An 18,063-nucleotide genomic window follows, 5' to 3' on the forward strand; every position below is an offset into this window, starting at 1 on the left:
CAGAAGGTTGGCTGTGACAATGTCCTCGGGTCGGACGCAGCTGAGGACTCCTGCGGGGTGTGCCAGGGGAATAACTCAGACTGCGTGGTGCACAGGGGACTCTACAGGAAACACCACCACACCAACCGTGAGTGCCACTGAGTGTGGACATGTGAGCCGGGAAAAATTCAGAGCTTCTGCTGGGAGGTGCTAAGGGAGAGCAAAACGTGGATGCTTAGAGGGCCGAGGTCTTCCACCGTGGCTTTTCCTTTGCTTCGGGAACAGCAGTTGTCAATCTAGGGGTTGAATGACCCTTTCACGGGGGTTAGTTATCTACAAGCATTGGAAAACACAGATATTTACATTATGGTTCATAACAATAGGGAAATCACAGTTAGGAAATAGCAAGTAAAATGGTTTTACGGTTGGAAATCATCACAACATGAGGGACTGTATTAATGGTCACAGCAGGATTAGGAAGGTTGAGGACCACGGGTCTGGAGCTTCTGTTTTTGTCTGGAAGTAGACGGGAAGTTCTTTGAATTAAAATGACCCTTAGGTAGACTGAAGGTTACAAGACCTCTCCCTCCACTGAAGAAAAGGACACCTCCAGGCGTCTATGGCAGAGCTAGCAGCAGATTTCCCCCATTCTAAACACGGACTTGCATGTGCGATCGTGGAAAGGCCGGGTTAAACTGAACATGGCACTCCCCTATCCAGAGTACTACCACGTGGTGACCATTCCTGCTGGAGCTCGAAGCATTCACATCCATGAAACAAACATATCGATCTCCTACATCTCTGTGCGCAATTCTCTCAAGAGATACTACCTGAACGGGCACTGGAGTGTGGACTGGCCTGGACGATACAAGTTCTCAGGTACCACCTTCAACTACAGACGGTCCTACAAGGAGCCTGAGACTTTAACCTCCACTGGACCAACCAACGAGACGCTGATTGTGGAGGTAGAGACCCGCTGTTGGTTCTGGGGCTGCATTTGCTGAGCTGGAGCTTTTGCAGGCTTACTGTTGTGGTCTTGGAAGTACGCCTAAGAATGGTAGCTGTCAGAAACAGGAGCAATCCATCTAGCAGGCTCAAGGGGGCAGTAGACTTGTTGCTATTGTCTTCCCTTGCTTGGTTTATGAGCCTGTATGTGTACTTACCTGTGTTATCATCTCTAGGTTTTTATTAGTAGCTTTTATGGATGCTTGCTGTTTTATTTTAATTAATATTTTAGTTAGTACACAAACTTACAGGTTTTACTGTGACATCTCTGGAGCCATCGAGTCCTTGTGCTTTGTTTGTAGTCACTCCCTCATTACCCTCTCTTGTCCCTCCTCCTCTCATGCTGTCCTATAGCCACATAGTTTCCCTTCTGATTTAAGGTCAGGGTTGGATAGAAAGAGGAAGATGATACACAAGTAGAAATATACAGATGGATAGAAGATAAGTAATATAAAGGTAATAGCTCATATCTATAGCTTCATAGCTTCATTGATAAAATACAGATTATAAATATAGATGATATTGTGATGATAGATAATAGATAATTGATAGATAGATTTAAATGATAAATTAATAGATGATAGATAGATTGATTGATAGCTAGATGGATGATAAATAGAAAGATAATGGGCAGAAATCACATATAAAAGTGTTATTTTGTCTTTTTATCCCTACTCCTGTGTCTTGATTTGTGTCTTTCCCACCTTACTGTATTCATTCTGTTATTGTGTCATCCCTTCTCTACTTTCATGTCGCAATCTGTATGCATATATGTATACATCTCAGTTATGAGAGAAAACATGAATCTTTGCCATCCCAAGATACATTTTTTTGCTTTTATTGTGATTGCCAGTTCTATCCATTTTCCTCTAAATGACATAATTGTGTTTTTCTTTATGGCTGAATAAAGCCCAGTTAAGTGCATGCACCACATAGTCCTTAGCCACTTGCCTGTGGATGTACAGCTGGGCTGATTCATATCTTTGTCATTGTAGACAGTGCTATGATAGCCATTCTGACTGTATGAGAAACTTAGAGTGAATTCAGTTTGCATTTCCTTGAAGGCTAAACACGTTGGACACTTCTCTAGCGTTTGCTGATAATATACTATACATTAGTTGTTTGTTTTCTTTAATTGTCTATTCAGTTCATTTGCTGATTTATTGATTGGATGATAGGAGTTTGGGTAATTAGTTTTCGAAATTCCTTATACATATTAGATATTAGTCAGTTATCTTGTATATGTGAAAATGATTTTGTATCACTTTGTCTTCTTACTCTAATTTTCTTTTGCTGTGCTGTTTCTTAATTGATTTTTTTCATACAATATATTCTGATTATGGTTTTCCCTCCCTCAACTCTGAGATCTTCCCACCTCCCCACCCACCCAATTCTATACCCTTTCTTGCTCTCTCATTAAAAAACAGACATCTCAATTAAATAATGATTATACTTTGTCTTATCCTATTCTGTTTTGTTTTTATTTTATCTGCTATGCTGCTTGTTAATATTGTGCAATTCCATTCAACAGCCTTTGCTGTTTCTTGAACTGTGGAGGCTTTTTGAAATGTTTACCTACAACTAAATCATGAATGTGGTTTATGGCTTCCTCTAGCAATTTCTGAGATCCTGATCTTAGAGGTAAAGCCTTTTGTATTGTTTTTTTTTTGTTTTGTTTTGTTTTGTTTCTTTATGAGATAAGAGCTGTGGATGTAACCTAATTGTTCTACACGTGGACATGCTGTTTTCCTCCCAGCACTGATGACGCTGTCTTCTCTCCAGTGTGTTTTGGAAAGTCAGGACACTCTATCTTAAAGAGTTTATTTCATTCTTTATTTTATTGGTTCCTATGTCAGTTTTGACCAAGCTGGTTTTGTTACTATGGCTCTGTGGTATAAGCTGGAGCTAGGTATTGTGATGCTGTCAGCATCGCTCTTTCTGTATGGCTCACATTGGCCATCCAAGATGCTGCCTTGCTCCCAGATGACCATCAGAATTAGTTCTCCTATCTCTGAGGAGAATATCATTAGGGTTTTGACAGGCTTTGCATTGCATCTGAAGATTCTTCTTGATGGTATAGTGTCTCTCACAGTATTAATTCTGCTGAACAATCAGGTCTTCATACATTCTACCTTCTTTTGTAATTTCTTTATAAAGCGATCTGAGGTTTTCAGTATTTAGTTCTATCAGGCACTTCTTTAGCTTTATCCCTAGAAATCATTTTTAAGATGTTATGAATGGAATTATTTTCCTGACTTCTTTCTTGGCATGCTCACTATTTGGAGATAAGGTACTTATTTCCCTATATTTTTATAATGATTTTCATTGGCTGATGATTTGTTCTCTCTCTTGAATGATATGTTCTGTAGGTATCTGCTAAGTCCCTATGATCTATGTATGGTATAAGTCTGAATTTTCTTTGCTGCTCCTTTTTGTGTCTGAATGTTTGATTTTCAGTATGTTTGCACACTTGTGGAAAGTGTGGTATTGAGTTCACCGCCTGTTCCTGTAGCTGGACCAGTCAGTACCTCTATGACTGGGTTTGGTTCTACAAAGTTGGATTTATGAGTGTTTGGTGCCTGTGTTTATAGGTTCCTACATCATTGTGGTTGACTATTTTCTTTATTAATATGTGGTGACCTTCTGTATCTTTTCTAATTTTGGCTTGATGTTAGTTTATCAGATTGTGGCTGCCCCTGCTTGTTTCCAGCTTCATCTCCATACCTTCACTCTCAGTGTGAAGGCATCTTTGCCAGTAGCATGTGTTTCTTAGAAACAGCAATCTGTTCTTACTGTTTTGTTCAACCAGCTCCTCTGCACCTTCCAACCAGACACCTAAAGATTTGCTGTTGAGAGGGATTTAGTGAGTCCTGTATTTTATTGGTTCTTTTCTTGGGAGATTCTGTTTTGTTTTGTTTTCTTTTCTTTTCTTTTCCTTTCTTCTTTATATTAGGATTTTACTGGTTTAATGTGTGGGACACTGTAGTGTTTTCCTGCCTTTCCTTTCTTAAATCTCTTCCCCACTGAAACTTATTCTCCCCTATGTGTTTGTGACAGATTCTGTCTTTCTTGCTTGTCTATAAGTTCCTTTAACTATCCTCTGCAACAGCTGCCTAGGCCATGTCTTGCTTCAGTTAGTAACTGTCTTGCAATGTCCTTCATTCTCTATAGATTTTATTGTATTTATTTAATCATTAATTTGTATGTATTCTTCCTGTTTTTTAGAAAAAAAAATTGTGTCATATGCATCGGATACACGTTTTAGAAAAAAGAGTTTTAGCATCCTAATTACTTTTTTAAGGTAGTGTTTCAGATAGGTTAAAGAAAACTAGTTATCAAGTAGTCGTGGATTTTACTGTAATTCACTGTATGTTCTCTCTTTCTCTTTCAGCTTTTGTTTCAGGGCAGGAACCCTGGTGTGGCTTGGGAATTCTCATTGCCAAGGTCAGGTTCTCCAGCTGCCCAGCCCAGCTACACGTGGGCCATCATACGCTCTGAGTGTTCTGTCTCCTGTGGAGGGGGTAGGTCATTTCTTATGCTCCCCCAAAGGTGAGGGTTAGGTACTGAGTGAAATCAGGCCATGGGTGATGAGAAACACCATCATACATGGAAAATATTATGATAGCAAGATTTTTAATCCGATCTTCTTCATTAAATTAATTGCAAAATAAGTTGTCATTAAGTCATACACTCAAATCCACCAAGAAATATCATGAATGTTATAAAAAATTGTAATGACCATGATAAGGCACATCTCGGCAGAAAAACATTCTTTAAAAAAAGCAGACTTACTACCTTAATATCATAGAAATTTAAGAGTGTGACCTCTAAGGAATTATTTAATTTTTTATTTGTTTGAATTTTCTTTGTAGTTTAATATATCATCTGTCTTTAGAGAAGGTTTCACGGGCTTCTGAAAGCAGATTTGCTGTCTGATTCTTAAGCTGAGTGTTCAGAAGGAACAGTAAGCCCCTGACCACGTGCCAATGAAGCAGGGTCACTATTTAAAAATCAAAGCCCAGGGCACAGATTTTACCAGAGACACCTGTAGTTGTGCCTGTTGTAGACAGCCTGTTCCTGTTTTGTTTCTGTGTTTATGACAAAAGACCACAGCAAATGGTACCTCAGAGGAGAGAAGGTTTACTTTAGGTCACAGTTCTGGGTTCTAGTCCATCAATGTTGTAGCTTGGAGTGCCTAGTCACACATGACTTCTACAGTCAAGATCTGACAGCTTCCTGTGCTCTCAATTCTTACACAGTTAGGGACCTCCTGGCTAGGGAACCAGGAGTTTGGGGAATGACCCAAGAGGTATCATAGCTTAAACTCATCTACTAGTACCATCTGCATGGTTTTCCCACTTCAACAGACTCCAGATGAATGCACCTTTTTAAAAGTCGTACTAACTTACGTGTGACTTTGTGTGTGTGGTGTTCATGTATACATGTCATCATCAGGCACGTGTGGAGGTCAGAAGACAACTTGTTGGAGTTGGTTCTCTTTCCACCAGGTCTTAGAGAATAAACCCAGGTCTTTAGGTCTGAAAGCAAGTGGCTTTACCCTGTGAGCTATCTCACTGGTTTGGCTACACTTTAGAGAGTTAATGCTCATCCATAGCCCACAAGAGACTTATATCCAGGAAACACTGTATTCTTACACTCTCTTCCTTTTACTATATTTTATTGACATGTTAATAAATGTATGAGTCACAACTAGGTGATGCAGCTAATGGCCATTAAGTATTAATTTTCCTCTTTTCATTTCCTTTATTGAATCTCTGTTGGAAGCAGAGATTGACAATTCTCATAATTATTTACTAATTGTTAAATAAAGTAATTTATTTTGAAGTGAGGATATTTACTCTCCCACACTTAATCATCCATTCATTTTGAGTGGTCATAAAATAGTTTATTAGAATGTACTGAACCTTCAGAATTCCAGAAATCAGTGGGATATGAGTGCATACATCTTTTTACATGTGTATAAGGTATTCCTATTATAATACCCCACATTATCTCTGTTTTGGCCTTTCATTCTAGCTAATCCCTTTCCTCTCCCCAACCAGGCCTCTATATTCATGTCATTTTTATATGACTCAATGAGTTTTATTAGGGTTGTTTACAGGACATGAGCCCCCTGCTAATGGCTACACTACTAAAGAGAAAAGGCTTCCCTCTCTCATCAAACATTAACTATGTGTAAGTCCTCAGGTTTGTATAGGGCCTATGATTCTCCCATCTTCTATCATGAGGTATTTGAGAGGCACAATCGTGCTCCAGTAACCAACAGCTGCTGTAACAATTATGTAATGACCATAAGTCAGGGAAATCCAATCAAAAAATGATTGGTTACTTCCAATACTGAACTGTCACTATTACACTAGTATTTCCTACTTTGGTGCTCAATATTTTTGTACATGGGGTCCATAGGTGAATAAGACTGTTGATGACACTCCTACTCCATATATCCTACAGAGAGGCTTCTAGGACTTTAAGAACTAGCCAACCAGGGGGAAACCTCCAAGCTAGTTCTGAGTTTGTTTCTCTAAGTTCTGTGACCAAGGGCATGGTATAATAACATATAGCCTTTAGAATTGAATCCTTAGTTACCCTAAGTCAGCAAAATTGTTTAATACATCCATGCTGTTGGAGCTTTCTAAATCACAAAAGCCAGGTAAGATTTTTTAAATTAGATGTTACTTGAAAATAGATTATATGTCTTCTATATAATCAATATTAAAACAAGAAAATCCAATATCATTATCACTTTTATATTTCCAGTTCATGAAGAATAATGAACTTCCATGATTCTGAGAATAGCTCTTGAATGGTGTCCTCCTTTCTCAGTGGCTTTGCACTGCTCATTCCCTGGAGGAAATTTTTAGATTAATATATTCTATGCTTTCAAGATCATGGCTTATACAGATTTTTCAATATGCTAGATTTTTAATGCTCAAGCATCTTCTTCTTAGCTACCTACAGATAGGTAGTGCCAAACTAGAAAGGACATTTGGAAATATCTTCATCTCTTGGTTTAGTAAGTGCCACCTGACATTAGGAGGAGGGGTCCTCCTTCTGTGATGGGCCTGATTCCACAGGGAAATGATGATGTCCTGGTGGATGAGGAGCCACTGCCCTCCACCTTCCTTTTTGACTACTTTGTTTAATTCTTAATCTCTGTTCTTTATTAATGACATTATCACACTTTAGTTCAAGTTCCCTGCTTTTCAGGTCCCTGAATAGACACTCACTCATCCAACCTCTGGGATGTGGCAGTAGGAATCAGGAATTTTATGGGTACCCAGCTGATCTAATGGTGTCTGTTCTTTGAATGAAGACTTAAATTTGGTCCTGAGCTCACTTGTCTGCTGTTCACATCATAAAATGTAATTTTCAGGTATCTCTTCTGTGATGTAGGTGGTCTAGTGTGTCTCCATCAACTCATCATAGGCTCCTGTTCCATGTTGAAATGCTTACAAAGCAGGGCTGTGGCAAGGGTCCAAGCTTTCCAATATGCAGTGGACACTTCTGTGGATGAGGCTTTTCTTTTAGATAACACCATTTATCCAACTCATGACTCAAATCTCCTCAACAAGCTTTCAGACTGGCTTTGTACACTTCTGTGTTTCCTTAATATTCTCTTCTATATTTCTGGGGCCTGTGCTTTAATTAATTAAGGAATTAAATTTGCAAAATTGAAGAGAAGTCATTAGCAACCTTGCCTTCTTTTATTACTTTCAAATCATTCATTCTTTTAGATCATTCATTCGCTCATTCATAGATTTCCTCCCTCAGCAGTTGCTGAATTTATGATCTGAAAATAAAACTTCTTAAAGCTGCCAGGTAGACGTAGGAGATCCACGAGGCCATGGATTAGCTCCTCTGTGTCTAGATTGGCAGTAAATTTCAACATGTCCACTGAGTTTCACAAACACGGATTAGTGACTCTTTAGTGGGTGGACAATCGCTGTGCAGTCCACCCGGACGTCTTCATGAAGACACTGCGTGTTCCCGTGAACCCACTGTTCCCAAACTACATGAGGCTCAGGGCTGGGCTCTGAGTCTGTGAAAACGATGCGTTTATGCACACTGTTTAAAAATATTTTTTGAGAGGTAGTGGTGTGTGTGTGTGTGTGTGTGTGTGTGTGTATACAGTACCTGAGGAAGGAACTGAATCCTGAGGCTATGAAGTTACATTGATGCTTGTATGGGGTGAACAGCAGTGATTGTAAGCTAATCAACATCAGTGCTGAAAACAAAGTCAGATCCTCTGTGAGAGCAGTGTGCATTGTTAACCAATGAGCTATCCCCATAGCCCTGGCTTGATTTACAAAAATACACTCAGTCTGCAGGGCAAGTTTCCCAGCATCCATGTATAAAGACGGAAGATTCTATGCAATGATCCACAAGAGCTCACAGAGACTGCCAAGGCTGTGGCTCAGAGAGCCCAGTGTGACATCATGGGTACATGTTCAGAGATAGCACCTGTGGAACAGCAGGGCTCTGGGGTTCCACTGCCCTAATTATCTACACTTCCTCATCCTCTGCACATGAACTTATTCTAATTATACCCTCTTACCTTTGTTTGTGTGCTTTAATGTTTGGTGGCTCAGAGTTACTTCTTCTCCTTTTTGAACCTTACCAGAAGAGCAAGGTGACAGAAATGAACTGGAAATGATTCTGGATTTCAATCACCTTTAAACTGAGCTACTATAAATACCTGTTTCCTTGCCAAGACTCTGATAAATCCAAAATGAGTTTCCATCCTCAATCCTATCTTCCTACCTCTTAGAGGAAAATAAGTGAAAGAGAAAGAAAAAATAGTGTGTATTCTGGAGAGGGAAGACACTTTCTTCAGTGGACCTGGGTTGGATTCACCCCAAACAGGCTTTTTCAAGTATACTTAGAGTTCAGGGTGAAATAAAGTCCCTTAGCAAGAGCAACCACAGCTTCTCCATCAGGGTGCTGGGGTCAAGTGTCTGTCCTAGGCTCTGGCCACAAGACACTGGCCTTATCCTGGTGGGCATAGCCACCTCTTCTCTGCACCCTACGAGGCAGGGATGTGTTCATGCATACAAGGCTTCATGTTTGTACTTATGGAACCTGAGAAGATGAGCCATCAGTGTCTATGTCAACATTGTCTATATAATCTCCTCATTTCAGTATGGATTTATTCTCCCCAAACTCATACAAGAATGCAGTTTTAGTTCCCAAGTTCTCATGTTAATGCAACTAACAATAGAAAATTAATTCCACTATAGTTTTTAAGGAGGGGTTTGGGGGAAGAGATTACATTAAGCTGCTCTGAGGATCCTCCTGCAGGGCCTACAAAAGGTATGGGATGGGATACACTGAGAGCACAGAAACTCATGGGGAGGAGAGATGCTAACGATATTTTCAGAACCAATGCAAAGGTGAGGCAATGTTATTGAAGGATGCACATGGCCTGAGATGCAGGAATGTAGCTGCGAAGATGAGAACCTAATTATTTAGTAGGTCTGTGAAGAGAATGATCTCAAGATCTTACTATTTTTGTTACCTATATTGTAAGCAAAGCACTTTAAGAAAAAAAAAAAAAACAAACAAACAAAAAAAAAAAAACCCTTTGATCCAGAGTGCTTTACCCTATGCTGCCTATGCTGGGGGAGGAATTTAAGTAGGTTCTCCTTCCTTCCTGCTTGTCCATGTAGCTGCCTGATGAATGACATCCATGTGTTTGTACTCTGTAAGTGGCCCCTGGAGTCACTTATTCTGTGGTCTTTGTCAGTCAACAACATGTAAGGCAGACTGAAAGTAAAATGAGGGTTGGCTGTCCTTCTGGCCCCTAGCCAGTGCTTCCTTCATGTCATATACTCTCTGATGCTGAGACTCTTATAGCAGAAGACAGGCTATAGCAAATATCTGAGGAAGACTATCTGAAGTGTTGAGCTTCTGCCCTCTCTGCATGTCCACAACCCTCCAACTGTCCTGGCCTTAGTGACAACAAGAAGAGAGTTTATTTCTGTGAGAGACAAGATGTACGCGTTAGGATTATTTAGCAAAGAAGACAGTGGTTCTTTTTTTTTAATTTTATTTTATTTTTAATTACACTTTATTTACTTTGTATCCCCCCTCTAGTTCTCTCCTTCCTCCCCTCCCAATCCCTCCCTCCTCCTCTCCCAATCCCTCTCTTCCTCCCCCTTCTCCACACATGCTCTTCCCCAACTCCACTGGTAGGGGAGGGTTTCTTTTTCTTCCTTCTGATCCCAGTCTGATCAGGAGTGGATACATTGTCTTCCCCTGTGGCCTGGTAAGGCTGTCCCCCCCCCCCCCCGCCAGGGGGAGGTGATCAAAGAGCAGGCCAATCAGTTCATGTCAGAAGAAGTCCCTATGGAACCCACTTGGACACTGAACTGCCATGGGGCTACATTTGTGCAGGGGTTCTAGGTTATCTCCATGCATGGTACTTGGTTGGAGTATGAGTCTCAGGAAAGACCCCTGTGCTCAATTTTTTTTTTGTTCTTGGTGAAGCAGGGGACACATTCCTTTGTTTTTCTGCAGTGAGACTTCTCTCCATAATGCTGTCTTCACATTTGATCCCCACTACATTTCATACATACTCAGATATTTCTGGCATCTCTAATGTTTAAGAGTCATCACAAAGGAAAATAAAACTGAAGAAAGAGAAAAAAAGAAAGAGAGAGAAGAAAGCAATGAGCACCCTGAGCACAGAAGCTAAGAATGGCTATCAGAAGAGCACCTCCCAGGGCACATACCGGCATTTTGGAAGATGCATTGAAGAGTATTCGTAGGAATGAACTCTCCCACGACTTACAACTGGGGACCAGAGACGAGGACCAACCCCACCTACACATATGACTTTAATCATAGAAATCTTGTATAGGAAAAGAATGTCTGTTAACAAAATTCCCAATTCTACTGTTATTTATAGGCTCAAGCCAACATTTTAATGGTGCAAGGATGCAAACACTCCTGTTTTCCATACCACCATGGGAAGCAGCTGCAGTCGGCTCCTTATTGCACTCACTGCACCACTGCAGCATCTGCAGCATCAGCACATGTGGTAGACATCGTTTACCCTGCACAGGGAGGGCTATGCCACCAGTTCCCACCAGCCGCATGGCTCTCGCTCCTTGTCTTTCATTGGGCCATTGAACCCCAGGAGCATGAATCTCCGCTTGCAAGTCGAACTCTGCAGGGGAAGGGCTTTGTCCTGCTCCCTGCCACCATGGGACCCCTTCTCTAGCAGAGTTACCTGCTGTCCCTCTCTGCCCTGAGCTCAGGCTTAAGATGAACGCCTTCCTTCCTCCGTTCCTGCTGGGTTTTGACTTTCATGACTCTTCCCATGCTAATCACCCACACTCCTATTCCTGTGCTCACCCAGGCTCATCTTTCAGGCCTCATGGTTTCTTTCTGTCAGCTTCATCTTTGTGGATTTCCGGTCAACCCTCCACCAAGATAGCTGATCTGAATCTTTCACAGTGGCTTTCCTGATCCCATGGCACTCAGCTGTTCACCATTCCTTCTTCTTGTGCCTGTGAGATCTCCTCATTCCCACAGTGCAGAGCTGCTAGGGAACTGGGCCTGTTTGTCTACACTCTCCCTAAGAACCATGGCTCATCCTCACATCTTCATCATCTTTACCCAGGAGGGACATTGAAGCTTCTTCCTACATGTCTCTGCCGCCAACTTGTCCTTTGACAGTCCATATTGGGCCCTCCAGTTGGACTGTGCATCACAAAAATCCCATAGCATCTTAGCAGTGAGCATCGGTGCTCTAGTCAGCAAAGACCACCTGTCTTCTCAAATTCAGGGTTGGCTGTTTCTGATTACCCACAAATTCCTAATGGTCCACCTTTCTCTGTCAGAATCTACATTGCCCTGTTTCACATACACACACCCAAGATCATCCAGGTACCAGACACATCCTGATGATCATTCTCTAGAACGTTTTAGGCATGCAATCATACCACATGTATTTTCCACTTGTTTCAGATCTCATGTTGTGTGTAGCCTTTTGCTTACTTGTCTAAATCAGCATCCCCAAGATATTTTTAGTTGACAGTGATAATAGTTAAAGATTTTCTTATTCATGACCTTGAAAATATCTCTACTATCTCCCATCATTCTAAGTTCTAGGCTGAAGTAAAAACATCTGTTTTCATCAAAAAGATGAAAGCTGAATTTTACATGTAGAGTTTATGATATTAGTGGTTAAGTTCAGGTTTGTTTCTGATTCCTTCTGTAGTGAAATGCGCTCATAGTTTCTATGGAGAGCCAACTGTTCTTACATTCTTGCTATGGATTGTTATCTGATGTCAGACTTTTTCAGTGGGCTGTCGGACACTGCCATCCCCAAACTCAGAAGTATTTTCTGTATTAGGACTTCTAATGATTACTCAGCTGTGCTTTTCTTTCATGTGCTAAAATGCACAAAATTTATTTTCTTTCCAGGAGAAACTTTTATTTTTAAACATTCTGAAGCAATTTAAATAACTTTTGTATGTTTCTCAACTTTCGGTAAAATTTATAATTAAGGCATATGAATTTTGCCTTTTATAAGAATTAGATCTTTATCTAGTTTCACTTTGATAGTAATTGCATTACTTCATTTACCCTCTCTGAAGTTATTCTAATTGAACACATTTTTCTACAGGATTTCAAATTTTATCTTTACATGCTTCAATTGAATAATTTAGGAGATTATGTTTGATTATCACATATTTGAAACATTTCTCATTTTAACATTACATATTTTGGCTCTAAATAAGTATATTGGTGACAGGCTAGCCAGAGAGTGAGAAATAATTCTAGATATTTAAATAAGAAAGTGTTTATACAGGAGACAAGCTGCTTATAAAACAGAAAGAATGGTCACAGATAGTCTCCTGTATCTCTCTGAGGCACCCTGGTTCTCCAAGATCCTGGAAGATACAGAAACTTCTAGAAGTCTTTGGTGATGAGAAATATAAGTAAGTGATGACCAAGTACATGGCTGTTGTGGCAGAAGGATGCAAATTACCTCCCTCTCCTTCCTTCAAGGGCCCTTGCTCATGCGGCCAGTATTGAAATCCAGCAATAGTAACCCAATCTAAGTCAATATGCAAGCTGCTTCAGACACTTTGGGGTGGACCTAGCATGTCCAGGAAACACAGGGATCACTCAGGCCAAAGGGCTCTGACTAAGGAATTAAGAGAAGGAATGTTCTGATCTGATTTGGAAGAGTGGAAAGCAATCTATCAGGTAAGGGCAGAGTCAAGGCAATGGAGGACAGCGTCCTGATAGAGGACATTAGGAGGACAGGCTGGAGTGCATGAGGATGCCACAGATCAGGAGCACTGTATCATCCAGCTGTAGGAAGCTGGCTCATCTGTAGGTCCAAAGTTTGGGCATCTGGGCTGTATCATTGTACCTGCTCTGTTTACAGGAAGCTTATACCACCCCAGAGCCAGGCTATGTGGCTTCTCTCCATCTGGAGCACAAGGGAGGTGGGCCCTGAAAGGCTAGTCAGTCAGTCTTCTGTGATTCCCAGAAGGCTTAGATTGCTCATATGTGTGTGTGCATATGTGTGTGTGTGAGTGTGCATATGTGTGTGTGTGTGTGTGTGAGAGAGAGAGAGAGAGTGTGCGTGTGTGAGAGTGTGCATGTGTATGTGTGTATATTTTTTTTATTTTTGCCTTGGGGGATTGAGCATCACTTTCACTGGGTAACATCTTACCTTTTCATGATTTCTGTTCAATCATATATTCCACATATGATTAAATTCCATATAGTCACATGAGTGTTATTTTACTTTTATGGAGTATTTTAGTATAATTATCAAAGTTAAATTTTAAAACACCCTCATCAGAGGTCATTAAAACCAAGTAGCTTCAAAATTTTCACTTGAGGAACTCCAAAGAGGACACAATTAATTTCTATTTCATATATTATGACTTCAGCCTGCTGCTGAATAATTTCACAAATGGCAATGGCCATAAGCAAAGGCTGCCCTCCACAAGTGTCACAGAGGGCTGAGTCTCTGAACGTGGGCTTGCATCGGACCCTGGTCTTGAAGTCAGGATCTAGCCTCTAGGTTGAAGAAACTGACTCTAAACTGAATGACATTTCTGCTGATGGCCTCACTGCTTCAGACAGAGAAGCGTGACACCTTGGTTCTTGTGTGCTCAGAGACCTTTCATTCCTCTGAAAGTGCTCATATCCCTGTGAAAGGGTGGGTTAGGAGTAGCTAAAATGCTTTGATTCCCGGGCACCATCTGGTGCATTTTCTCCTGAGAAGCTTTGACAGCCTATGACCAACAAGATTGGAGTTGAGAGGGATATGGCAGGATGCCAGGTTGGGTCCTGCCAAGACTGACCGAGAGGCAAGAGGTTGGAAGGGCTTGTGCTGAAAAGTCAGACTCAGTCCTATGGAGGAGGCTCCTGAGCAAAGAACAGAGGGTCCCTACAGCCAAGCATGACTTCTTTACCAGTTTTTCAAACATCATTGTTCATCTGTCTTTATTTCTGTTCATCTCATACTTTAATATATTCTTTTTGTTGAAGAAAGCTTTATCATCTTTCAAAGTATATGTCTAATAAGAGGCTATATATGCTCATTATATATAATGTATGTGATATACTATATATTACAATATATGCATTTTATGGTATATTATATATTATACTGTATATGCATATTTATGAAATTTACAGTTTTAACCATTTTTGTGAATACAGTTTGATGGCACTAAGTACACTTATGTTGCTCTACAGCCATCACCACCTTGCAGCATCAAGACATTTTTATTGTCCCAGATCTCTGTGGAGATTGTTAAACATAAAGCCCCATCCTCCCTGCTTCCTGCCCTGGCAACGGCCATTCTGGTTTCTGTCTTTGTATTTGGCTATTTTTGATAGCTGTTGTATGTTCTGTGGGAAAATGTAGTTAATTGAAACATTAAACATATTACAGGGCACTCACAAAGCCTTAGATAGGATATGTATGGAGGCTGAGTACCAAACCAGCCTTTGGTGGTGACCTCTGGCTGCAGTTCCTAAGCCATAACTGTCAGAAGTTTGGTTTTAGAGTGTGGCCTGATGATATTTAGCTATGGATTCTCAGCTGATAAGCTACTCATCATTCTGTTATTTGTTTCTTGCTGATTTATCTATTAGCAATTGGCTTTTAATGTCATTTCATGAACAGAAACACGACACCAACATAATTAATATTAGTATTTATTTAAATCAACTATATAGGTACATACACACATATATATGTATATATAATTAAAGATGAGGTCATAAATTCAAGAGGGAGTGAGGGAGCAAGGGAGTAGAAATTAAAGGAATTGAGTGGTATGGATGTAGTATTCATGTATATAATTTTATTTAGGAATTTAAATTATTATTATTATTATTTAGGAAATTAAATTAATATATTAGGATAAATTCACTTTTTGCAAAATGACTTTATTCATCAAATAAATGACAACATTGGTTATATAAAAGAACTATGTTACATTTATTTATGATTTTATCATTTGGTGTTTATTACAGTACTGGGGATCAAACACAGTTCCCATGAAAAACATGCTACCATTCAGCTGTATCCTCAGCCCAAAACATATTGAATTTAAACATGTTGAAATATAGGGAGAAAAACATAAATTCTCAAATTCTGGACATTACCACAAAGGCATGCAAGCATGGTTCAGGCTTTTCAAAAGATTTTTAAGTGTTTTGCTAGTTCTTCTGCATTTTTATCTCTGGGCATGGCTGTAAGTCATCACACTTTCCCTTTCCACAGGCAAGATGAACTCAAAGGAAGGATGCTACAAAGACCTGAGGGTTCAAGTGAATGCATCCTTCTGCAACCCCAAGACACGGCCTGTCACAGGGCTAGTGTCCTGCAAGGTCTCAGCATGTCCTCCCAGGTAAGAAGGCTCAGGGGTCACAGATCATTGGAACATGAGTCTGCAAAATGGGTCCTGGTTCATTGCAGCAAAAAGGCAAATGGAACAAGAGCTTCCTGGATAACGGACCAGGAAAAGTCTTTCGGGAGACAAATAGCCTGGAAATTATTTCACCTGTAAGAGGAGTTCTTCCCAAAATGTCCTGTTGTTTTATAAGTGTGGATATGTATGTAAAAGCATGCGCTATAATATACAGTGGTGGATTCTCCCAAAGCCTGTGGTGTCCATCACTACTCTTTGCTTTTTATTTACTGGCTGACAGGTACTGCAAGAGCCACTCCTGAGGCCTGTAAGACACTGGGGACTTACTGTTACACACATGTGCACGGTGCCAGGTTGTCTGTCATCTCCTTTCTGCCCTCAGGACTGCCACCCCTCTATTCTCTGAGATGTGGGGTTACATAGTTTCCTGAGAGACAGGAGCTACTGGCCAAATCCTGGGACTATACTGTCTTTGTCTTTATGGGGGCAGGTCACAATGGGAAATGAAAAATCACTCAAGATGATGAAACTCTGTCCTCAATGAGCCCTTCAAAGAGCCAAAGGAACTCAGCACTTAACAAAGACAATCCAAAATTATCTTCATGTGAAGATCCACAGCGTATGGCAAATGGATCCCTGCTTTGAGGAAATACTCTGCTGACGCACATGACTATCTATGTGTCTCCAAGACAGCTGAGTGCAGGAAGGTGAGATGCCGGCTCTCCACTGTCTTTGGAAGTGAACTCAGGCTCTCACAACATAGCAATGGAGACACATAAAACGCTTAAAAATCTTAGCTCTGTCAAGGTCAGAGCCTTCTCCAGAAAATGATATCTTCTCAACAAAGATGCTCCCAGAGTGTGTGGGAACCTACCACCTTTCTAGGCTACATACCTTACCTCAGCCATGGTTCCTTGAACTGACAGCATCCTAGCTGCTGAGCCAGTTGCTCCTCAGAAGTTACACAGGATTTGATAAACCCTTAGTCACCAAGGTCCTGTGGATGTCCCTCTAGGATTTGGACTAGAGTGAAAAGATGGTCTTGGAGACCATGGAACTGGGGATAACACTCTTTAACAGCTCTAGTCTTACAGCTTGCCCTTGCAGCCCAGTAGGCTGGTAAAAGACAGCAAGTCACATCTCTGATCTGTGTGTCCCATGGGCTGAACCAAGTCAGACAGAAAGAGCACAGTATGCCATGGGCCTGTTGCAGGCCTGTGTTCGTCTCCAAGCAATCGTGTCAAGAGCAGGATGATGGGCAACTGGGGAGGTAGAAATAGGGCACAGCTGACTACAAAAAGAGATGAAGGCTACTGCCTGAAGGAAAGAGGGCTGAGAGATGTCAGGCTCCTTGTCTCCTGGAGAGGGTGGAGACCTGTCCTGTCCCCTGGCAGCCTTGCCTTGCTCAGGCAGATGCTTTAGGGGAACTAGTACCATTGAAGATCATGTTCTCAACCTGGAGTTAAGGCTTGTCAGAAAAGGGTTCAGAGGAGCCCAGCTAGAGTTCAAGAAGGACAAAAGCTTTGCTGTGTACTGTGCCATGGTGGCTCTCACCCCATGGAGAGCACATGTCTCTGTACCTATGTTCTAGTTGGTGCCATAAGCTGACAGGAGTGTGTTGGCTCCTGGCAATCTTGTGGGACCACCAATGTCTATGAGTACATAGCTCCTGTTATCCTGTGGGCCCACCGATGTGTATTAGTACATAGTTCCTGGAAATCTTGTGGGGACCACTGATGTATGTTAGTGCATGGCTCCCTTGCTTTCAACCTGCTTTCTTGCAAAGACTGGTACTGTTTCTTCTCGCTGTATCTCTGCAGTCTCTGTCCTTCTGATATGCAGGGACTGACAGGCAAAGACATCTCTGCATTTTCCTGTGTGTAGTATGTCACACTCTCTGATATCACTTATTTAATGAAAAATTCTGTCAAAGACCAAGGTCTAACAAACAAAAAGCCATAGTTCATTGAGCAAAGGATGATGTACCCAACAGCCCACAGAAGACATTAGACTGTGGGGTCCCCGGTTTCCTGATGATGGTAATGCCTTCTTATTGACCTCCATGATCAGCTTGGGTTTTAGAATACTTAGATTATCTCCTGTGACAGAAAACATTCTGAGGCAACACAAAATTCTTAGTGCT

At 41.0% G+C, this 18,063-nt stretch overlaps 1 protein-coding gene across 1 annotated transcript in view; it reads left to right on the forward strand.

Moving 5' to 3' along the window:
- Positions 1–18,063, forward strand: part of Adamts16 (ADAM metallopeptidase with thrombospondin type 1 motif 16) — a 112,195-nt gene that overhangs the window by 67,831 nt on the left and 26,301 nt on the right. Inside the window, exons 16-19 of the mRNA XM_021652998.2 lie at positions 4–127; positions 700–944; positions 4,376–4,505; positions 15,773–15,899. Of these exons, the coding sequence (XP_021508673.1) occupies positions 4–127; positions 700–944; positions 4,376–4,505; positions 15,773–15,899 (626 nt within the window). The remainder of the gene's footprint in view (positions 1–3; positions 128–699; positions 945–4,375; positions 4,506–15,772; positions 15,900–18,063) is intronic.

Source organism: Meriones unguiculatus, chromosome 3 (assembly GCF_030254825.1).
Source record: "Meriones unguiculatus strain TT.TT164.6M chromosome 3, Bangor_MerUng_6.1, whole genome shotgun sequence".
NCBI classification, from domain to species: Eukaryota; Metazoa; Chordata; class Mammalia; order Rodentia; family Muridae; genus Meriones; species Meriones unguiculatus.